The sequence below is a fragment of the Epinephelus lanceolatus genome, chromosome 5, assembly GCF_041903045.1.
Source record: "Epinephelus lanceolatus isolate andai-2023 chromosome 5, ASM4190304v1, whole genome shotgun sequence".
Classification (NCBI taxonomy): Eukaryota; Metazoa; Chordata; class Actinopteri; order Perciformes; family Serranidae; genus Epinephelus; species Epinephelus lanceolatus.
Genome location: NC_135738.1, coordinates 2,133,498 through 2,151,750, shown reverse-complemented (window position 1 = coordinate 2,151,750; position 18,253 = coordinate 2,133,498). Strand labels below are relative to the sequence as shown.

At 42.3% G+C, this 18,253-nt stretch overlaps 1 protein-coding gene across 6 annotated transcripts in view; it reads left to right on the top strand.

Moving 5' to 3' along the window:
- Positions 1-18,253, top strand: part of cadps2 (Ca++-dependent secretion activator 2) — a 348,398-nt gene that overhangs the window by 268,311 nt on the left and 61,834 nt on the right. For 4 of the 6 annotated variants that reach the window (XM_033634622.2, XM_033634621.2, XM_033634620.2 and 1 more), the window contains exons 18-20: positions 3,516-3,672; positions 14,476-14,617; positions 17,786-17,905. In XM_033634622.2, coding sequence (XP_033490513.2) covers positions 3,516-3,672; positions 14,476-14,617; positions 17,786-17,905 — 419 coding nt within the window. The remainder of the gene's footprint in view (positions 1-3,515; positions 3,673-14,475; positions 14,618-17,785; positions 17,906-18,253) is intronic. The other 2 variants (XM_033634619.2, XM_078167597.1) reach the window with 1 other exon arrangement.

Genomic DNA, 18,253 nt, shown 5'->3' with positions numbered 1-18,253 from the left:
GCGGGCTGATCTCTGTCCACTGGAGAGCCACACAGCCGGGATGCAGCGGCACCTTTGTGCTTTTATTCTCTTCTTTTTCACTTTAGTAGCAGGTAGCAGTCACAGCAGCTGAATATATCTTTGTCTGCCTCCATTTATTTAGATTTCTGCAGCTTTTAACAGGTCGCCTCTCGTAATCAGATCAAGATGTTTTGGTCACTGAGACATTTATGACACATTAGACACACATTATGTCAGTAACATATGCTGCCTACGTAAAAGAGTCCACTGCTCTTTTTTATGACATCAAAAAAGGTTTATTTTATTTTATTCAGTTTTATTTACATTTAAGTCGTATAAATTACTTGTATCTAGTTTTATGCCTCCATGCTGGCATTATGTTTTCTGGTCCTCCATCCCTCTGTCTCATTCTCATGAATATCTCAGGAACGCTTTGACGGTATTTATTCAAATATGGCACAAACGTCCAATTGGACTTAAAGGATGAACTGAAATGATTTGGTCAAAGGTCAAGGTCACTGTGACCTAATCAGTCTCATTCTTGTGAACACATTAACTCAAGAACACCTTGGGAGATTTTTTTTACATTCTGCCAAAAACATCCTCTCGGACTCGACAATGAACTGATTAGAATTTGGTGATCAGAAGTCAAGGTCATTGTGACCTTGCGAGCGCCTTGAGAGAATTTCTTAAATTTGACACAAATGCCGATTTTGAGTCATTTTCTGTCTGATTAAAAATGAGTTTTATGTTAAAGAATTATGTTAAATATAATTTGTCTAAGAGGAGAAGATCATTGTGTGCCCAGTTCAGGTATTCTTCCTCTGCATATTGAAACAGGACGTTGGGTTGGAACAAATGAGGATGACAGATTTTGTTTTTTATGTGATCTCAATGAAATTGAAAATGTTCATTTTGTTTTGTATGGTCCATATTATCATGATTTAAGAGTAAAGTTATTTAACAGACTGGAAGTGGAAGAGATGGGACAGGATACAGATTTGCTGGCATGGTTATTTGAATATAAAACATTTTTATTTGCAGAATTTATAGAAAAGGCCTGGGTTAAAAGAAGTATGGGATTGTACAGATGATTATGTCTCCTTTTGTTTTCTTTCTTTTTTTTGTGTTGTGGTTATGTAAAGTTGAATTTTGTTATGTGTACTGGAAGTCACATATGAAATGTTTTTTCTATGTCTCAATTGGTGTCATGTAATCCCGTGTGGGATGGGCCACTTGTGGCATGACACGTAAATAAATAAAAATCAATCAAATCAATCAGTCATGGCTGAACTGATTAGAATTTTGGTGGTCAAAGGTCAAGGTCATTGCCTTTGCATCCATCTCATTCTCGTGAATGTTATATCTCAAGAACACCTTAAGGGAATTTTCTCAAACTTGGCACAAACGTCCTATTGGACTCAATGATGAACTGAGGGGACCTCAAATAATTGTTTTAGGCCATTACGTAAGAATTCATACATTAATTATGACAAAATATAAATTTCCAATAGAATGAAATGATGAAGTGATGACATTTTATATCCGAAAGGTCAAAGGTCAACTTCACTGTGACATCATAATGTTTTGCATAAAACACTTTTCTGTCCATTATTCAGCGTGATATCTCAGGAACAGATGAAGAGACATTTGGTCAGATACTGAATTGGTGACTCTAATCTTGACACTGTGCTGATTGTATAGATCTTCTGAGCTGTCGGGGGAAGATGTGTGTGAGGCGTCCATGTTTTATCATTTGTAACCTTTTTGCAGCAACATCAGTATTTGTCAACTGTCATGGCTATTGTCTGGACCGACAGATGTAAACTCTAACTGCAACTTGTCTGCAGAGACAAACAACCTCAGGGTGGTAATTTTAGTATATTTGTGATTTTTTTCTTTTTTCAAACAAAGGACGCCATTTACAAATACACCAACCCTACACACCACCCCAAAAAATCAACAAATTAATTAAGATAAATAAATGAGTCTACAAATAAACTTGGGAGACAAACATAGATGTATATAAAATTATCAACAGAAAAAGACCATTTAATGTCAACGTGTCTCGTAAATTCATTGAATATCCAAAATGCAAAATGTCTAGATTTAATGGGACACACTTAAACCATCACTGGTGAAGATGTTGGGGTTTTTTGCCTTTATATGATAGAACAGATGTAGCTTGAAAGGGGGAGAGAAAGAGGAATGACATGCAGCAAACTGCAGCTGCTCCAGCAAAGACATAGTCTTTGTACATTGGGCACCCACTCTACCAGGTGAACGCGTTGGCTCCCTTAAACTATTTGGTTTTAGGACTAACATAAATGGAGATCACCTGTGTGTAGATTTCATTGCTTGTATTTTAAATACTCTACACCTCAGTCCAACTTCTGGTAGCAGAGCCTCCACTCTGAAGAAATAGAAAAAGTATCACTCAGGTGTAAATCTGCCTAAAACCGGTCATCCTCAGGTGACCGGGCAAGAAGCAGACTAGTGATAGAGGCCACACAGAAACCTTTAACACCTCATCAGTTTGTGTTTTCAGCAGCAGGAGTGAAGTTCATGATATGTTTGGTGTTAAAATGATTTGCCATGAGAACTCTGCTGCTAAGCAACTGCCAACAAAAATGGACGCTGTTGTTTTCTTTCCAAAAATAAGTGAGGTCGTGTTTTCATATTCAAACACCGCAATGAGGAGCAATAACATCACAGAAGTTGACTAACATCAAGTGGCCCTGGTAACTTAAGATGGTAGTGAGCAAAAAACCTAAACGTTGAGCCTCAAATTGGACCTTCAGAGACGTGACCTGTCCAGCAAGATTACCAAATAAAAGCCAGAATACATTGTTTAACCACGACCTTTAGAACAACATAAGCCTTTTCTGATCTAACGCCTAAATCAGCATATGTCATATGACATATGTCAGTATTCTTTCTGGTGAGAATTAGACAGTGAAAGATCCTAACAGAATCCAAACATCTCACCACCTCCGTTACCCTCACCCACATGTCCACACGCTCACTGAGACAAGGACATTTAGATCATTCACCCTACAGTGTTTCTGGGCAGCTTTAAAATTAAACTTAAATAACGACCATGGAGAATGTTCACCTATTTGAAGTGTCATCATGGTTATAGTTATAATAACTGAATAAGGGTGGGGTGTGTGCATGGTCAGGGTGAGAAGAAACCAATGTTAACTGTCGATTGGAAATGGGAAACAGACAGCATAGTAAAGTCCAAGGTTTTGTTGACCCATCGATCTGCCCCAAACTTCTCCCTACACTGACTGTGTCGCTCTGTAATAATGTCACCTGTGTCTTCCTGTGTTGGCCCTGATAAACAAGAGGCATAATTACTTCTGCCGTTAGAAGGCTTTGTCGCTTGATCATGAACAGATGTATTTATCATTAGAGGACAGTGTCGATGGATCAGACATGAGATGCATCAGTAGACCTGTGTCATTGTACCCAACCTAAGACAACTTCCTGTTAATATCTCTGTCTCTCAGGCTTTCTCGTGGTGGCCGGAGCTGATGGCCGAACACGCCGAGATGTTTCTGTCTCTGTACAAAGCCGACATGGACGCCGCTCTGCAGGTCCAGCCTGTCGACTCGTGGGACAGCTTCCCTCTGTTCCAGCTCCTCAACAACTTCCTGCGAACTGACCGTGAGTCCGATTGTTTCTTTCTTGTTGGACACACGTTGTCAGACTCAGCTGTACCAAAGCTTTCCTGACAAACCTCAATTTTAATTCACAAAAAGGAAAATATGATAACGAACAAACGCTATTATGAGAATCACATTTTTAGCAAGTGCTTTTTTTAATTCAGATTAAGTAAAACAAATATGAATGTATACTAGTCCATTATTGTTGAGCATGCTAGCCTCACCTCAGTCAACAGAAGTGCAAAACGATGGTCACATGACTGTCAGAGCCAGCTTGGATAGGATACTTGTGCTTGTTCTGCCTCTACTCACTAGGAAGCGGGGCATGGCACTTCAAAATAAAAGTGCTATTGCAGAGATAGGTGAGCACACATAGCAGGCACTGGGCAAGCGGCCCGTCTGTGACATGCTAGGAACATTGATTTGTGACGTTAAACTGCTTTATTCAGTGTTTGTACCGGTTTAAATCACCTGGTCTGTTTGTTTTGGAGAGGAGAGACCTCTGTGAATATTTCAGCTCCCGCTAAAAACCTCCCAAACAATGAACACTGAAGGAATTTTAACCTGCAATCTGCGATCCTCACTGCTAGACGCCACTAAATCCCCCTGAATCTTACACACTGGATGTTTAAATTGAGACTGTTTCATAACTCCTCGTAGCTGCTTTAAAAATGAGAGCAGATCTCCAGAATCATCGGCTCCGTCTTCATCAATCTGTTTTTATACAAAACATATGATCGTCTCTTCTCTGATGACATGCCTTGTTACAGTCGTCGTTGTACATGCAGACGTGTCAGAATTAACTCCTGCTTGTTTCATTTACTGAGTGTAAAATTAACAAGTTGAGTTCAACACAAAAGATTTACTGTGATTTGAGAGTCGTCGACCAACCGAGTGTCAAACACAGTTCAGTGTATAATTTCCTGCTGCCTGTAATCACAGCTTCACTCTGCCAGTTTCTGTTGGGCTCCGAACCAGCAAGTGGGTGCAGCAGTCAGATCGTCCCACACACACACACACACACACACACACACACACACACACACACACACACACACATGGAGCGGCATAAGATTTTCTCCAAATTAAATTCTGTCAGTTTTCTCTCTGGTGGGAAATCATAAAGTGAAAGATCCAAACTTAATCCAATAAAAATCTCTTTGTAGTTTCACACTGCTCTCACCACCTCACCTTCACTGTAACACATCAACCCTGTGTCCACCAGGGCCGGGTGTCCTTTAAAAAATTACGACGCAATTAACAGCACCAGTACCCTTAAAGTGAAACTGATACAAAGAGGGAACTTCATTAAACACCCATCATGTGGATGGAAGCATTCAGTGGTGAAAAATGTCACCAGATGACACAGGTGTGTCGTCAGCTTGTTGTCATTCAGACGTTGTCGAATACTGCTGCTTTGTCAGTGACTTCGGTGTCAGACACTTGACACCAAAAGCCAACAATGCAACGGTATGATACGCCGCCAGGCAACATCAGTTTGTAACACGGCCAGATTAAACCTTTCGTGGTGTTTTGCTATACTGCCGGTTGGTCGGACGGCACCTGTCGTGGCGGTATGATACACCGCTGGACGGCGTCAGGTTGAAATGCTGCCAGTAATGACATAATATAAGGAGCTGATAAGTCCCTATAGGGCGGACTGGAGGGATGGTGGATGGGTCCAACATGAATGTTGAACCAAACCATGATGTTTATTTCTAATCCTAACCATGTGCTTTTCTTGACATGCCGGCATTGGTTGCGTTGTCTTGGATGTCAACAGCACATGCAGGAGGATACGTAGCATGCTATATGTAGACATTAAAGGCCACTGACAAAGCAGCAGGTATGTGTGACATCTTGGGTTGAGAACGTGTTGGTGTGGTATCGCTGTACTTTGGAATTTTGGTGGCATCTGGGCTTGCTGAACTGCCAACTCTATCCAACATCACCACACCACAGACTGTATGGGTTTAGTTTCATGGTAATTGGCCAATCACATGCCGCATTTACTTGAGAAATAGTCGCAGTGATTGACTGCAAGCCAAACCATACAAGTCGTCATTTTTACCAGATCTGGGTTCTAAAAGGATCCAATAGCCTGAGTGTCAGACTGAAGCTCCCAGAACCTTCAGTCTGACATCGCCTCCACTGAAGGCGATTTACAAGGGGGAGGGAATTTGATTTTTCCCTAACCAATCAGTAGAGATCAACGACTCACCCAGAATCTGACGTCATTAGTATCCATGCCTCGGGGGTGCCGAAAACAAGCGAGCATTGCCCGTTTAAAATGTCTCCGTCGTCGTGCACGCCCAGCTGTATCGCTGTTAAATCCAGTTTAGCAGCTTCCTTAATTTGGTCCTCCATTAAAGGGCCAGTGTGTAATATTTGGCATTTATTGTCAATCTGAATCTGAATCTGAATATTCTACCCATTAATATGTTTATACAAGTGTATGATCGCTATAAAATAAAATTCGTTTGGTTTTCGTAGCCTTATAATTCTGCTTTTATATATATATATATATATATATATATATATATATATATATATATATATATATATAGCAAGGGCCTTGCTTTAGAGAGGTCGCCATCTTGCGCCGCCATGTATGTACGGCAGACCGAGCGGACAATCCAGCCAGCCAGAGAACGCGTTTTGCGTGTATAAATAAACCAACGAAGACAGCGGAAGGAAGGAAGAAGGAGGAGGAAACAGCAGAGTGTTAGTAGTTCGTCAATAGAGAGTAGTGAAAAGTTTTTTTAGTTTAAGTTTGCGAATGGACCACACTTACCACGCAACAGGAGAGAATGAACCCGAACCGTCATCTGCGAGGAAAAGAAGACGCAACTTCACTCCTTGTGATGCACTCTCTGCGGCGCTTTTCCTCCTGATGATATATCTCCCCAACGATGGCAGCAGTAGCACCAAATCCCATTCTGTGCATTCAGCCTCTCTTCTCACCTGCTCAGCATCAAACACATGGAGTTCCTCATCTGTGTGCTCCGGCTCAAACAGGTATGGCTCTGGGTCTGTGTCCGCTACAAGAAACTCTTCAAAATCGCGTTCAAAGTCGTCCATTGCAGCTACTATAGTCCGGAGATATTGCTAGGCTAAATAAACAGCTGAGCTCTGTTACCGGCTACGCTGTCAGTCAGTGTGCGGGCTGGAGATTGGCGGAGCAGAGAGGGGAGGGGAGTCCCCACTTGGTATGGTAAACGAGTATGTGTGTAAAGTTATTAAGTGTGTCTGTTACGCTAGAAGAGTCAGAGTTTGGGACGGAGTCTTTTACCCCCTGGAGTGTTACCAGAGTTTCTGGAGTGCTCAAATAAACGGGCCTTTTTCCCGAACGCTGCTCTGGTCTCCTGCTCGTGAGGGATTCATTACAATATCGTAACATGGTTTAGATTTCTAAATAAACATTCACCTCGTCGCTAGATAGACCTACTCCTGAAAAAGTCTTGCGCAAGGCTTTTTGTCCCTACGAGGCCACCGTCATTTACCCGACGGGAGAGGTGAGCGAGTGAGCCCTGCAATCTAGAATGTGACCACTGATGTCACTGTTTTCAACGGTTTTCAACCCATTTTACACACTGGGCCTTTAACGTGAGTAGTTGCGAAATACCTCGATAGCATCATTAATGTGGTCTGTAGGATCTGTAGCAGTCGCCATTGTTGCTATCCTCACCAGTTACCCACCGGCGCACAGCTTGACATCAGCGTGGCGCTGATTGGCTAATTGCTAGACCCGCCCCCACCCCCGGTGTTCATTGGTCCTTCCATCTTTTGGACGAGATAAATCGCAAATTCATTGCAGTATGCCAGACCAGAGATGCAAGCCTACTCAGTTGAGTGGGCGGGGTCTATGGTCTGGAGCCAGGCTAAGGATCCAATGCAATTTCAGTGCTTCCTGGTGCTGGGTTATTTTGGCCGATACCTTAAAAATATCGAGTACCAATACCCAGGCCTAGTTTCCACTAAACATTTTCAGTATTGGACTGAATGTGTATGTGATCTGGACGGAAATTGACCTACTACAACCCTAGATCAGTTTTGGGTTTCCTCTGCAGACAGTACCCTTAAATGTAGGTGGGGTTGTCACTGGATGATGAGACCTGTGTCACTGCTCCATGCAGGTCTTGCTGTTGTATACAGACATTTTCAGAACAGGTTGGAGTGTTTGGAGTCTCTGTCCCAATCAATGGGATATTTGTAAAGGGAGGGTTTGTGTATTTGTTGTTTCTAGCTCCACCTTCTACTCTCAGATCAGCGGGCTAGGTAGCTCAACAGAGGGGTGAGGAAAAAACAGGACCATATGGAACAGTTCTGTTGGTGCCACCCACAACAGCCTCGTTTTCACCAAGCAGTCCGGTTCAGTTCGACACACATTAGAACGGTTATTTTTCCATTTCCATTGTGAAAAGTTGTGGACTGTACCAATAGAACAGAGTTGTTCAAGTATCATCTTAGCATCTTACTCAGTGCATGAGGTGACGACGTGAATCCATCAACACGCCTTAGGTTTCAATATAACAACTCTGACCATCACTTTAGTTCTTATAGTCTCTTTAAGATGACAGACACTTTTAGTAATGAGTGGATCTTTGAGCCAAAAATATATAAAGTCATATATTCTAATCCTCACTTCCTGTGGGCTACAGCAACACTAAACCCCTGAGCTTGCCTGAGAAGGACTAAATGCACAAAGCTGCTATTTTTAAATATCCCATGGAGAGAGACTCTCACTGCAGCCTGTTCTATTTTGTTGTGAAAATGTGGGCGTGCAGCCTCGTTCTGTGGACGATAAACCAGGTGCAGACGTTTCTCATGGCAGAGCCTCATTCTGGTGCAGTCCCTACATTTAAGAGTACTGTCTACAGTGGAATGCTATAAGGGTCTAGGGTCTGCATACCTCATTGTGGGGGTTATATTTGGTTCTAAAAGTCCTGTTCCAAAATTGTTGGTGCAAACACAGCTAACCTCTCTCAGTTGAAACACAAAAATAACCATTCTGATGTGAACTGAACTCAGCTGCTTGGTGCAAACGAGGTTTTACACACTCTGAAGTCTTTAAACATCTTCAACAGGGAACATTACGTGACTGCAGCTTTAAATTAAAATTTAAAATGATGCTCGTGGAGAAATCAAATAGTTCCAACAGTAAGAATCACCTGCAGGAATAAAAATACACTTGAAACAAGAATTACTTTTGCAGCCAACGTTCAGCCATGACTCCTCACTGATGCCTCTCAGTTTCTTTTCATACTCTCCGCTCACAGCCTGACCTTCATTTTCATGCCTCTGAAACTGTATCTCTTTCGGAGGAAATGCCCCATACGGCACGGCACATGGTCTCACCACTAAGAGCGCTAATTAACACCGGTGACGCCAGAGAAAACAAGGCTTGTGAAGAGGCGAGGTTAACGGCAACTCGCACGCTCAGGCAGAGAAGTAATTAACACAGCGGAGAAAGTTGTTGAGGCCGAATAAGGGAGGCGATCAGCTGACCTGCCTACCTGTCAGCAGGTGTCTGCAGAGGATGTTAGCACGACATCAGCCTCCTGTCTCACCTCAGCGTCTTCACTCTGCTCCCCCTTATTTAGTCAGAGGACAGGAAACTTTGTTTTTCTGCCTTTTTGGCTCATGTGATAATTGGAAGATAACTTGTGAAGAACTGTTAAATTAACAGTTAAAGTTTGACAAACTTTTATTGTAATAATGGGGTTCAGACGTGATTTTTGTTCACCACATTTATGTCAGTGAGGTTAAGCTAGATAACACACACCTCTGAATAATGAAACAGCTCAACAGCATCATAAAACACAGACTCTAAAATGATCATACAGTTGAATCAACACCACTCTAAAACAGTTTCAGCACAAACAGAATGTTATTACATGTCCTGAAGAAACTTTATTGCCTTTCAAATTGTTAACTATTTACACTTAAATCAAACAATCATTTTTTCCAATTTAAGTTGATTTTATAAACAGTATGTCTTAATATACTTAGAGACAGATGCATATATAGATAGAATATAGAGGATGATTAAAAAAACTGTTTAACAGTTGATTGAATTACAAGATTGTCCAAAAATTAATCTAAAAAACACATGTTAATCATTCTGTGATACATCGTCCTGCTCACACGTTAGCCAGTACATGTGTCACATCATGCATCTGTTTAGTTTGTTTTTCTGTGAAGGGTTACAATGTATGTTTTCATCTTGTGCACACAGCAGAGTAACTTGTTCCCACAAACACAAAGTAAATGAGTAAAAATTAAATATATTGTTGGATGCAGTCTCTCCTTGGGTTGCTGAAAGACCAAAACAAACACTTTTGGAAATGAAAACTTCACAATTAGGGCTGCACTCTGAAAGTTGAAGATTCGAATCATCAGTTCAGCTCACTGAGATTCTCAAGTTGATCAGTGTACATCAAGGGACGTTTCAGTCCCCAGATGTAGCTGCAGTCAGCACTCTTCATTTTCACTCTACTCTCCAGTACAGGCAGCTGCAGACCCAGACCCAGGGTGAGTCTGAGTGAGACGGAGGCAGCTGCCCGGAGGAGGAGAGGGTTTGTCTAATCAGGCTCTGAGATCTTCTGCCCTTTGCTTGAATTTACAGCTCACAGCAACTTGATGCGATACATTCTCTGGCTTTTGTTTGATATTTAGTGTCAGAAAAAAATGTTTCAGAACTATCATAAGCATACTAAATGTCACTGTCCTCCTGAACGTCCTTTCAAAATATGTATGGAAATTTGAGGAACACATAGTCAAATCTATTAAATAGTCAAATGTAGCCCTTCTGTGCAGAGTTTGGGTTTCCTCCAGGTGCTCCAACATGTTCTCCCTGTGTCAGCGTGGGTTTCCTCCAGGTGCTCCCACATGTTCTCCCCGTGTCAGCGTGGGTTTCCTCCAGGTGCTCCAGCTTCCTCCCACAGTCCAAAGACATGCAGGTTAATTGGTGACTCTAAATTGTCCGTAGGTGTGAATGTGAGTGTGAATGGTTGTCTGTCTCTATGTGTCAGCCCTGTGATAGTCTGGTGACCTGTCCAGGGTGAACCCTGCCTCTCACCCAGTGTCAGCTGGGATAGGCTCCACCCCCCTCTTACCTTACATGTTTATAAGAAACAAACATTTTCATTGCATCACAGTTGGACACATGTTTTTTGTTGAAGAGCAAACAATCACACAATCTTAAAAAGCCAGGCTAATAAACCGTTTAAGGTTGGTGTGTGTACAGCCTGTGTTCTTTAGCAGAGTCTCTTTTATTGTTGGTTGCCCAGCAGTCTCTGTGGGCGCTGCTGGACATGATATTAACAAAAATTTACCATGATCAACCTATAGTGACTGTTTTTTGTCGTGATAAGCTATAAAACAGTTTATTGTCCCATACCAAGCCTGATATGTTGATATAATGAGGCTGTTGTTTTGGCAAGATTTATAGAAAAAGCATGGCAGCTAAAACAGAGTGCCTTTATCATAAATGAGGTCTCTTTTGTAATTTGTGTATCTGTACATCATGATGTGTTATGTGATCATCTTTCCTGTGGCTGTCTAGTTTCTTTTAAGCTCCTACAGCTGAGCAACATGTGACCTCGGACAGTTAAATCAGTCAGTCAACTTACCTTTATTTACCTCAAACTCAAACTCAAGAGTTGATTCAAAGTGCTTTACAATGCAAAGAGAAACAGAGCTAAAGAAAGTCAATCAGTCAAAAATCACTGACACTCGTGATGATAAAAGATGGAGGCTGAAGATAAAGAAAGATTTGAGATTAGATTTCATCACTCACACCTTCCTTCAGAATTGTTTTGTGGATTTTATGAATAGTAAATGGTTTTCTGGAACACATCCACACGACAAACAACATGATTTCAGGAGGAACGAAAACATTTTGTGGACACCCACTTATTTTTGTAATGTGCTTTTCTACGTCTCAAGGTTCCAAAGGTGCCAAAAAAAATAACAACCAACAAGAAGAACCTGAAAAATAATTGTGGAAACTTTAAAGTGTGACAAACATCATCGTCGCGCTGCTGTATTTCAGGTTGTTGTAGCATTTCTTTTCCTGATGAAACGGCGTCTCATGGTTAAGATTTCATTTGACTGCTGGAGAAAAATCATCTCATTGTTTCCTTCATCCAAACCCTCTGTCGGCTCCGAGGCTTTGTCCCAGCGCCAGCAGAGAATTGGCGAGATGTGAGGCGTTATTTAACATGGTTGATGCCAAAGTACCTCGAATACAGTAACAGACAGGCAGGCAGATAGACAGACAGCCCAAGGGCACTGTTGGGAACAAAAAACTCAGTGTTTCATTATGTGAAGAACCCACAAATCTCCTTTTTTTGTGGCTCGTATCGTTTATATTTTTTCTAATTACCATCTTCTGTTAATGCCGTAATTATTCCAAGTGTCACAACATTAGTCAACTTAAATTGGAGCATAATGAGGCAATAGACGGAGCTGAAACACAGAACCGTCGATTTCATAATTATGTCTGTGAGTGAGAACAAAGAGATTTGTTTGAGTTCAGTCCCACTGAGATACTCAGGTGACAGGACAGGAGTATAAAAAGGTTTGGAGGATAATGAAGTTTATTTACAAGTTGCCTTCTCTAAACCCCCCAATGATAGAAAAGTCACGGATTGTTCATATTTTAACTTTTCAAAGCATTTTTAAAATATTTAAATCGTTCGGAAAAATCAACAAAACCTCCGCAGTGACCGCCGCTCGGCTGATCTCAGGTGACTCAATACATCTCATCGACTCTGTGAGGATTTTCTTCAACAAGTCTATTATCTCTCAGTCGTTGTGTAGATTATTTAAATGCTCACTTGATTGTCAGCATGCGAAGGCGAGCGGTTGCGAGGGAGGCTGGTTTTTACTCTCTGGAGGGCAAAAAGGCTAGTGTTAATCATGACGGAGCAGAGCGAGAGGAATTAAAACTAATGAAGTCCTGAGAGACCAGCCTGCTCGCTTCTCACCCAACACTCTCCGTCTTTGTCTCTCCTCGCTGTGGACTCTTAGCCTCTCTGGAGATTTATCTGTCTGACTGTCTTTCTCAAACCCACAAGGAGGGGTTGGGGTGTGGGTGCACAATATCATGAACACCTGTGCAGTCACATTCAATCCTGGAGGAACAGTTTCTACCTTTAACGGCTTGTAATGCTCAGGTTTGCTGAGACTTTAAGGGGCAAATTCACAAAAGGATTGTGCGGCTTTTGTGGCCGCTAAACCTGCACAAAAAAGACAAAAAGAAAAGGTGTAATTCTCAAAGCACCTGCTGAGGATGAATGCACCCCTGAAACTGCAAAGCAAACAGCATCTCTGTTGCTGCTCCTGTGCTGTTTGCACATATTTAAATTAGGTGATGAGCAGCCACTGGGTGCAACATTGGCCCTTTTTAATGCAAATGAGCCTCAATGCAGAAACAAACAGATTCACAGAGATCAGCGCTAACAGCCACGCACAGTTACAGTGAAGTTATTAGTGTCTTTAGAGAGCTGGTGGGAACTGAAGTGCGTTTACAAGGGATGTCACGCTCAGACTTTCCAGACTGCCTGAAGTTTTGAGGAATCCCTCCGCACCTCGTTGGTCAGGATCTGCAGCTTTCACTTTTCTTTTTCTTTCTGTCGTTGTTCTGCCTGCTTGGTGCAAAAGCAACATTTATATTTTGTTACATGGATAATCGACCCTTCGTTCAGTCCCGCCCCCAGACGCAGACTGGCCAATCATAATGTAGCATCAGGCCGGCTCAAACCAGGGTCTGACCACAACACAGCTGTGCTCCATTGACTCGAATTCAGTCGTTTCAGATTTCCTTCATTTTCAGGCTGGTTTTGTGGATGTGGAGCTAAATGTTGTGCCTGGGGCACGTCATGTGTTAATGATACTCGTTACCTGGAGAGGTTGGAAAAAGATTTCTTCCCTGTTCCAAAACCAAAATCAAACCCTGAAAAGTGTAGGGTTAGCTAGCGTTTCATACAGACGCGAGAGGATGCCCTGTGTGCAGTGGTGTAGTGGTAGTTGATGAGGTGGGTGTACTACCAGGTAGATGGATAGGGTACCGAGGAGGAAGTGGGTATACTGTACTTTCAGTCTTTTTCAGTGGGTAGAATGTAAATGGCCAGAAAAGAGGTGGGTATACTCCATATACCTGCATATACCCTCCACTACACCACTGATTGTGCGTCAGAAGGCACCGACAGCCAATGTGCAGGCTGCTGTTTTTGATGCTGTGGGAACAGCCTGCATATATATATATATATATATATATATATATATATATATACATATATATATAGACTGGAAACAAAAGGGAAACTATAGTTTTGGCATCGGTTGGGAAAATATTAGAGTTTCAGTAAATGTTAATAAAGTCAGACGGACAGTATTTGCTGTTGCAGATTAGTAGAATATAAACTTTATCTGGTGACAGTCTTGTGTAATGTAGTCTTGTTTGTTTGTTCAGTTCAGTTCAGTTCAGGACTAGATGTTACAATCCCTGATGCACATACTTGAGTCGCTGAATGGGAGTAATAGTGCTGTCTGGGGGTCTGAGTGGGAGCCACAGGGTTGGATGGATAGAAAAGTAGGAAAGAGCAAAGGTAGATAGAAAAGTAAGACGGAGCATAGGGAAGGTAGAGCTAAGGAGAGAAATCAGTGCGAACTGAACTCTCCCCCGCCGGCCTGGGCTGTACACTCTACCTCCCCCTACTCCCTCTTTCTCTAGAAATGGTCTCAAAGGTATAACATTTGCTCACCTTGGTCCTCTTTTGGCCCCGCCCCACCACAGCTCACCTGTGCAACGGGATATTCCACAAACACCTGCAGGACCTGTTCGTCCCCCTGGTGGTGCGCTACATCGACCTGATGGAGTCGTCCATCGCCCAGTCCATCCACCGCGGCTTCGAGCAGGAGACCTGGCAGTCTGTCAAGTAAGTTTCCTCCACCGTCATTACTGAGGAGCACTTCCTGTGCACTGCAGTGTGAAAATAGCGCTGAAACACAGACTCAACTGTTGGGAGATTTACAGAGGTGCGTTCAGATACAACTTAATGTTTTTAGCTTTTTATTTGTGTGCAGCTCAGGAGTTTCTCTCTTCTCTTTCCACTCAGCGTGGATTATTTTAAATTACAGTTCAATAATCATAATTGAAAGGTTTCTCATATAACCGTTTTTGCAACAGGATTTCACCAATTATATTTAGACGTAATTAAGGTCTCCTTCACACTGACATGAGGTCATTTAAATTTTAAGTTATTGTTTCCATATGTTTAATTTATAAATAGTCTGCCCAGAAAAAAAACTGCTTCGTGCTGCTCTGTTCTTAAATTTGTTCTGTAAAGATAACGAAAGGCTGCTTTTGTACTTTGATTATGATCGGGGATGATTTTATTTATATCTTGAACTTTCAGCCCAAAATTTACAGTTAAAATGCAGGTAAACACAAAGTGTATTTTAGAAGCAGTGCAGTGCCGTATGAAGTGAATGCAAAGAAGTGAGGAAATTCACTCCAGACTAATTGAGGTAAAAATGTTTTAATTTGCAAATATTTGCTTTAATCCCGAGGCCTTAAGGCTTTAATGCATGAACGTAAGGAGACAAAACAAAACACACACAGGGAGAGTTACATAAATAACTGGAGTTCGTGTCAGAGGCTGAGCGTTTAACAAACAGTTGGTGTGTATGTTGGCCAATCTCAGGACCCACTGGCAATCAGTCCAACGACAATAATACCTTTTTTCAGTGTCACTCTTGGCCTCGTAACGCCATGCCGCCCCGATTTGTGTTTCCATTGTCAGTTTAGACCTAGACTCACAAGTCAGTCTTTAGACACTTTGCTTAACTAAAGACTGATGACTTTCTCCCTGATTTTGTGTTTAGATGGGCGGATACAATTTCAGAGTTTAAAAAACTCCCTACGTTGCAGAACCAATAGTAAATCTGCAGGGCGGTCCTTCAGTGGCTCACTGAACTCTTGTGCTCGTAAACATAGTCCGACTGCCTTAAAAGTTTTAAACAAAGTCACTGTAAGTCCTTCATTTCCACAATCTTGTGGAGTGAGCACACGTCGGCATCCATTTTCAAGCTCTCTGTGTGTTTGTTTCCTTGCGGACGAGAAAAGGGGGAGCACACATTAGCGAGAGGGCGTGTCCTTTCAAAAAATGCAAGAGGCGTTGCTTTGTTGCCGGCCGTTTTCTCCGAGATCTCTGATTGTCTGTTGGCAAGACTAGTTTAGACCCGCTATGCCACAGCAACCTGCGCCGGAGATGGACGCTCTCTGGAGTAGGTCCAAAAGCTGGGCCCTCTGCTTCAGGGCGGGTGACATCTCACCGACAACAGCCAACCCGACGAAAACAAAGAATACAAAGTGACAACCTGAGTCATGTTGTTAAAAGCGCAAAATTAAATCACAATACACAACAAGAACAGACGAAGTATGAATGTAATACAGATCTGGGGTCTTATTTATAAACATTGCATACGCACAGAAGGAGACCTGAAAGACGCGTACGCCACTTCACACCGAAAAGTTGTGATCTGTAAAAACAGACTTGATAGGATAAACTTTGGGCCATGCTTATGAACATATGGAGACAGGAAGTTGGTGATGCAGATGGTGAGGTGGAAGTCTGATTGGAGAAATTGTTGGCTATTTTTGGTTTTGTCCATACGTACGGTTTTATAAATCAGACTTCTGGTGCATACGAGTTACCCAAACACCTGTCTAAACAGGTGCGTCTTTTGCTGGCTTTTAAAATAAACCAGAGTCAGCAGCTGTGAGGGAGCCTCTACACATGGACTGTTTGGCTCTGACTGATCGATGCAACTCGGACTACAAAACGGAAACCAGAACACTTTCGCTACCAAAATCTTGTCCCGTCACCTGCACATAACTGCATACAAATGATCTGTTTATAGAGATTACATGTTGGCTATCTGCACAGTTTGTACTTGGACTGTTTGGGTTGAATAAACTCAGCCTGTGCAGACATGTCTGCTGTCAAATTCACATGTCAGATTCAGTCACAGTAATTTAAACACACATGGACTGTGTTGCAGAGCCTGCAGCTCTCACCGCTTACAGTAGAAGCACTGCTGGTTTGTGTCGACCTTAGAAGTCTTTGCAACTTCCGGTGTAAATGTTAAGTCACTAACGTAAGTGTTCATTCAATTTCAGACTCCGTAAGTGAGTGTTATGGTTACATGTATGAAACGTGTATGGACATGCAGTTTCTTTTCAGCACATAAGGCAAGTTTATAGCACCTTTCAGCAACAAGGTGATGCAGAGCTGTGACACGAGGCATACAGTCATTACAACGAGATGGAAAAGATGCAGGGAACAACACAACGATCTACAAATACCAATTTAAACAGAGTACAATAAAATAGAAGGTGATGAAACAGCAGAAGAAAAATCAGTCATCATTATAAAGGCAACAATCAACAACGAGAACCTGAGAAAGTCTTCAGGTTTGATCTTTTTGTTAGAGTGGCAAATTGCTTCTGTTAAAAACTATCCACGTGAACAAAGAGGTGTTTTTCTGTTCCATATTTCTGACATGGTCTTTATCTGATAAGAATGCTCTCCTTGCCCTCCCGGTGAACTCGGTCAGTTTCTCTTATTGTCACTTTTACCTTCTGTTTACTCTCAGCAGTGTTGATTTGTTGATGTGTGATACTGGCTGCCGCATGAATGCAACGGAAAGAATAAAAAGACTCAACAAACCGAACGCTGCATAGGACAGCTGAGGAACAAAAGGAGGCAGAGCTGAATGTACAAAAACTGAGACAGCAAGGACACACTGCAGTCAGCGACAATGCACTGAGAGCTGCTCTCGTCAACAAAAAACACCTGAACTGAAAGAAAATAGAATGAATAGAAGTGAGCAGTGACTTTTCTGTCTTTTAATGGTGTTTGCTATTGATCAATTATTGCAGGCAGAACAAATAGCTGCTATTATATGTCGCTATTCTTCTGTGTGTGTGCTGCTGTGGTGCTGAACGCCTCCTGTTACTGTCTCCATTTCTTCTCTTTTATTCTTTTAACATTTTCCTTTTCCGGCTTTCATCGACCTCGCTGCTGACTCCGACTGGGCAGGTCGTTAACTAACAATCTAGCGAGCGTTCCTCTTCCCAAAGTCCCCAGCCTCCCTCTCACACTGCCACAGATGCCCACCTTCTCAGCGCCTGCCTGGATGGGACCGCTGTGTGAGAACACGTATGTATGAGAGAGGGTAGACTGGACTGGAGGCCTTCACACAAGCTGACAATCTAAAACTCACCCAAAGACAGTAGGACCTGTGTTTGCTGACGTTCTGCCGTCATGTAGATGGAAGCCAGTGTAGAGCTCCTGGTCTGTTTCCTTCTCCAGCTCTAAACCTGCTGAGAAAACTTAAACCCTCTGTGGTGCCATGTTGCCTCTAGGTAAGACACTAATGTTTGGCTGTTTGCACTCACACAGTACATCCTCAATTATGTTGCATTACTTTAAAAAAGAGACGATAGCATAGTGTATACTCTAACATGACTCTCTGGAGGCCATGTTGAGTCTCTTTTGGGGGCCTTC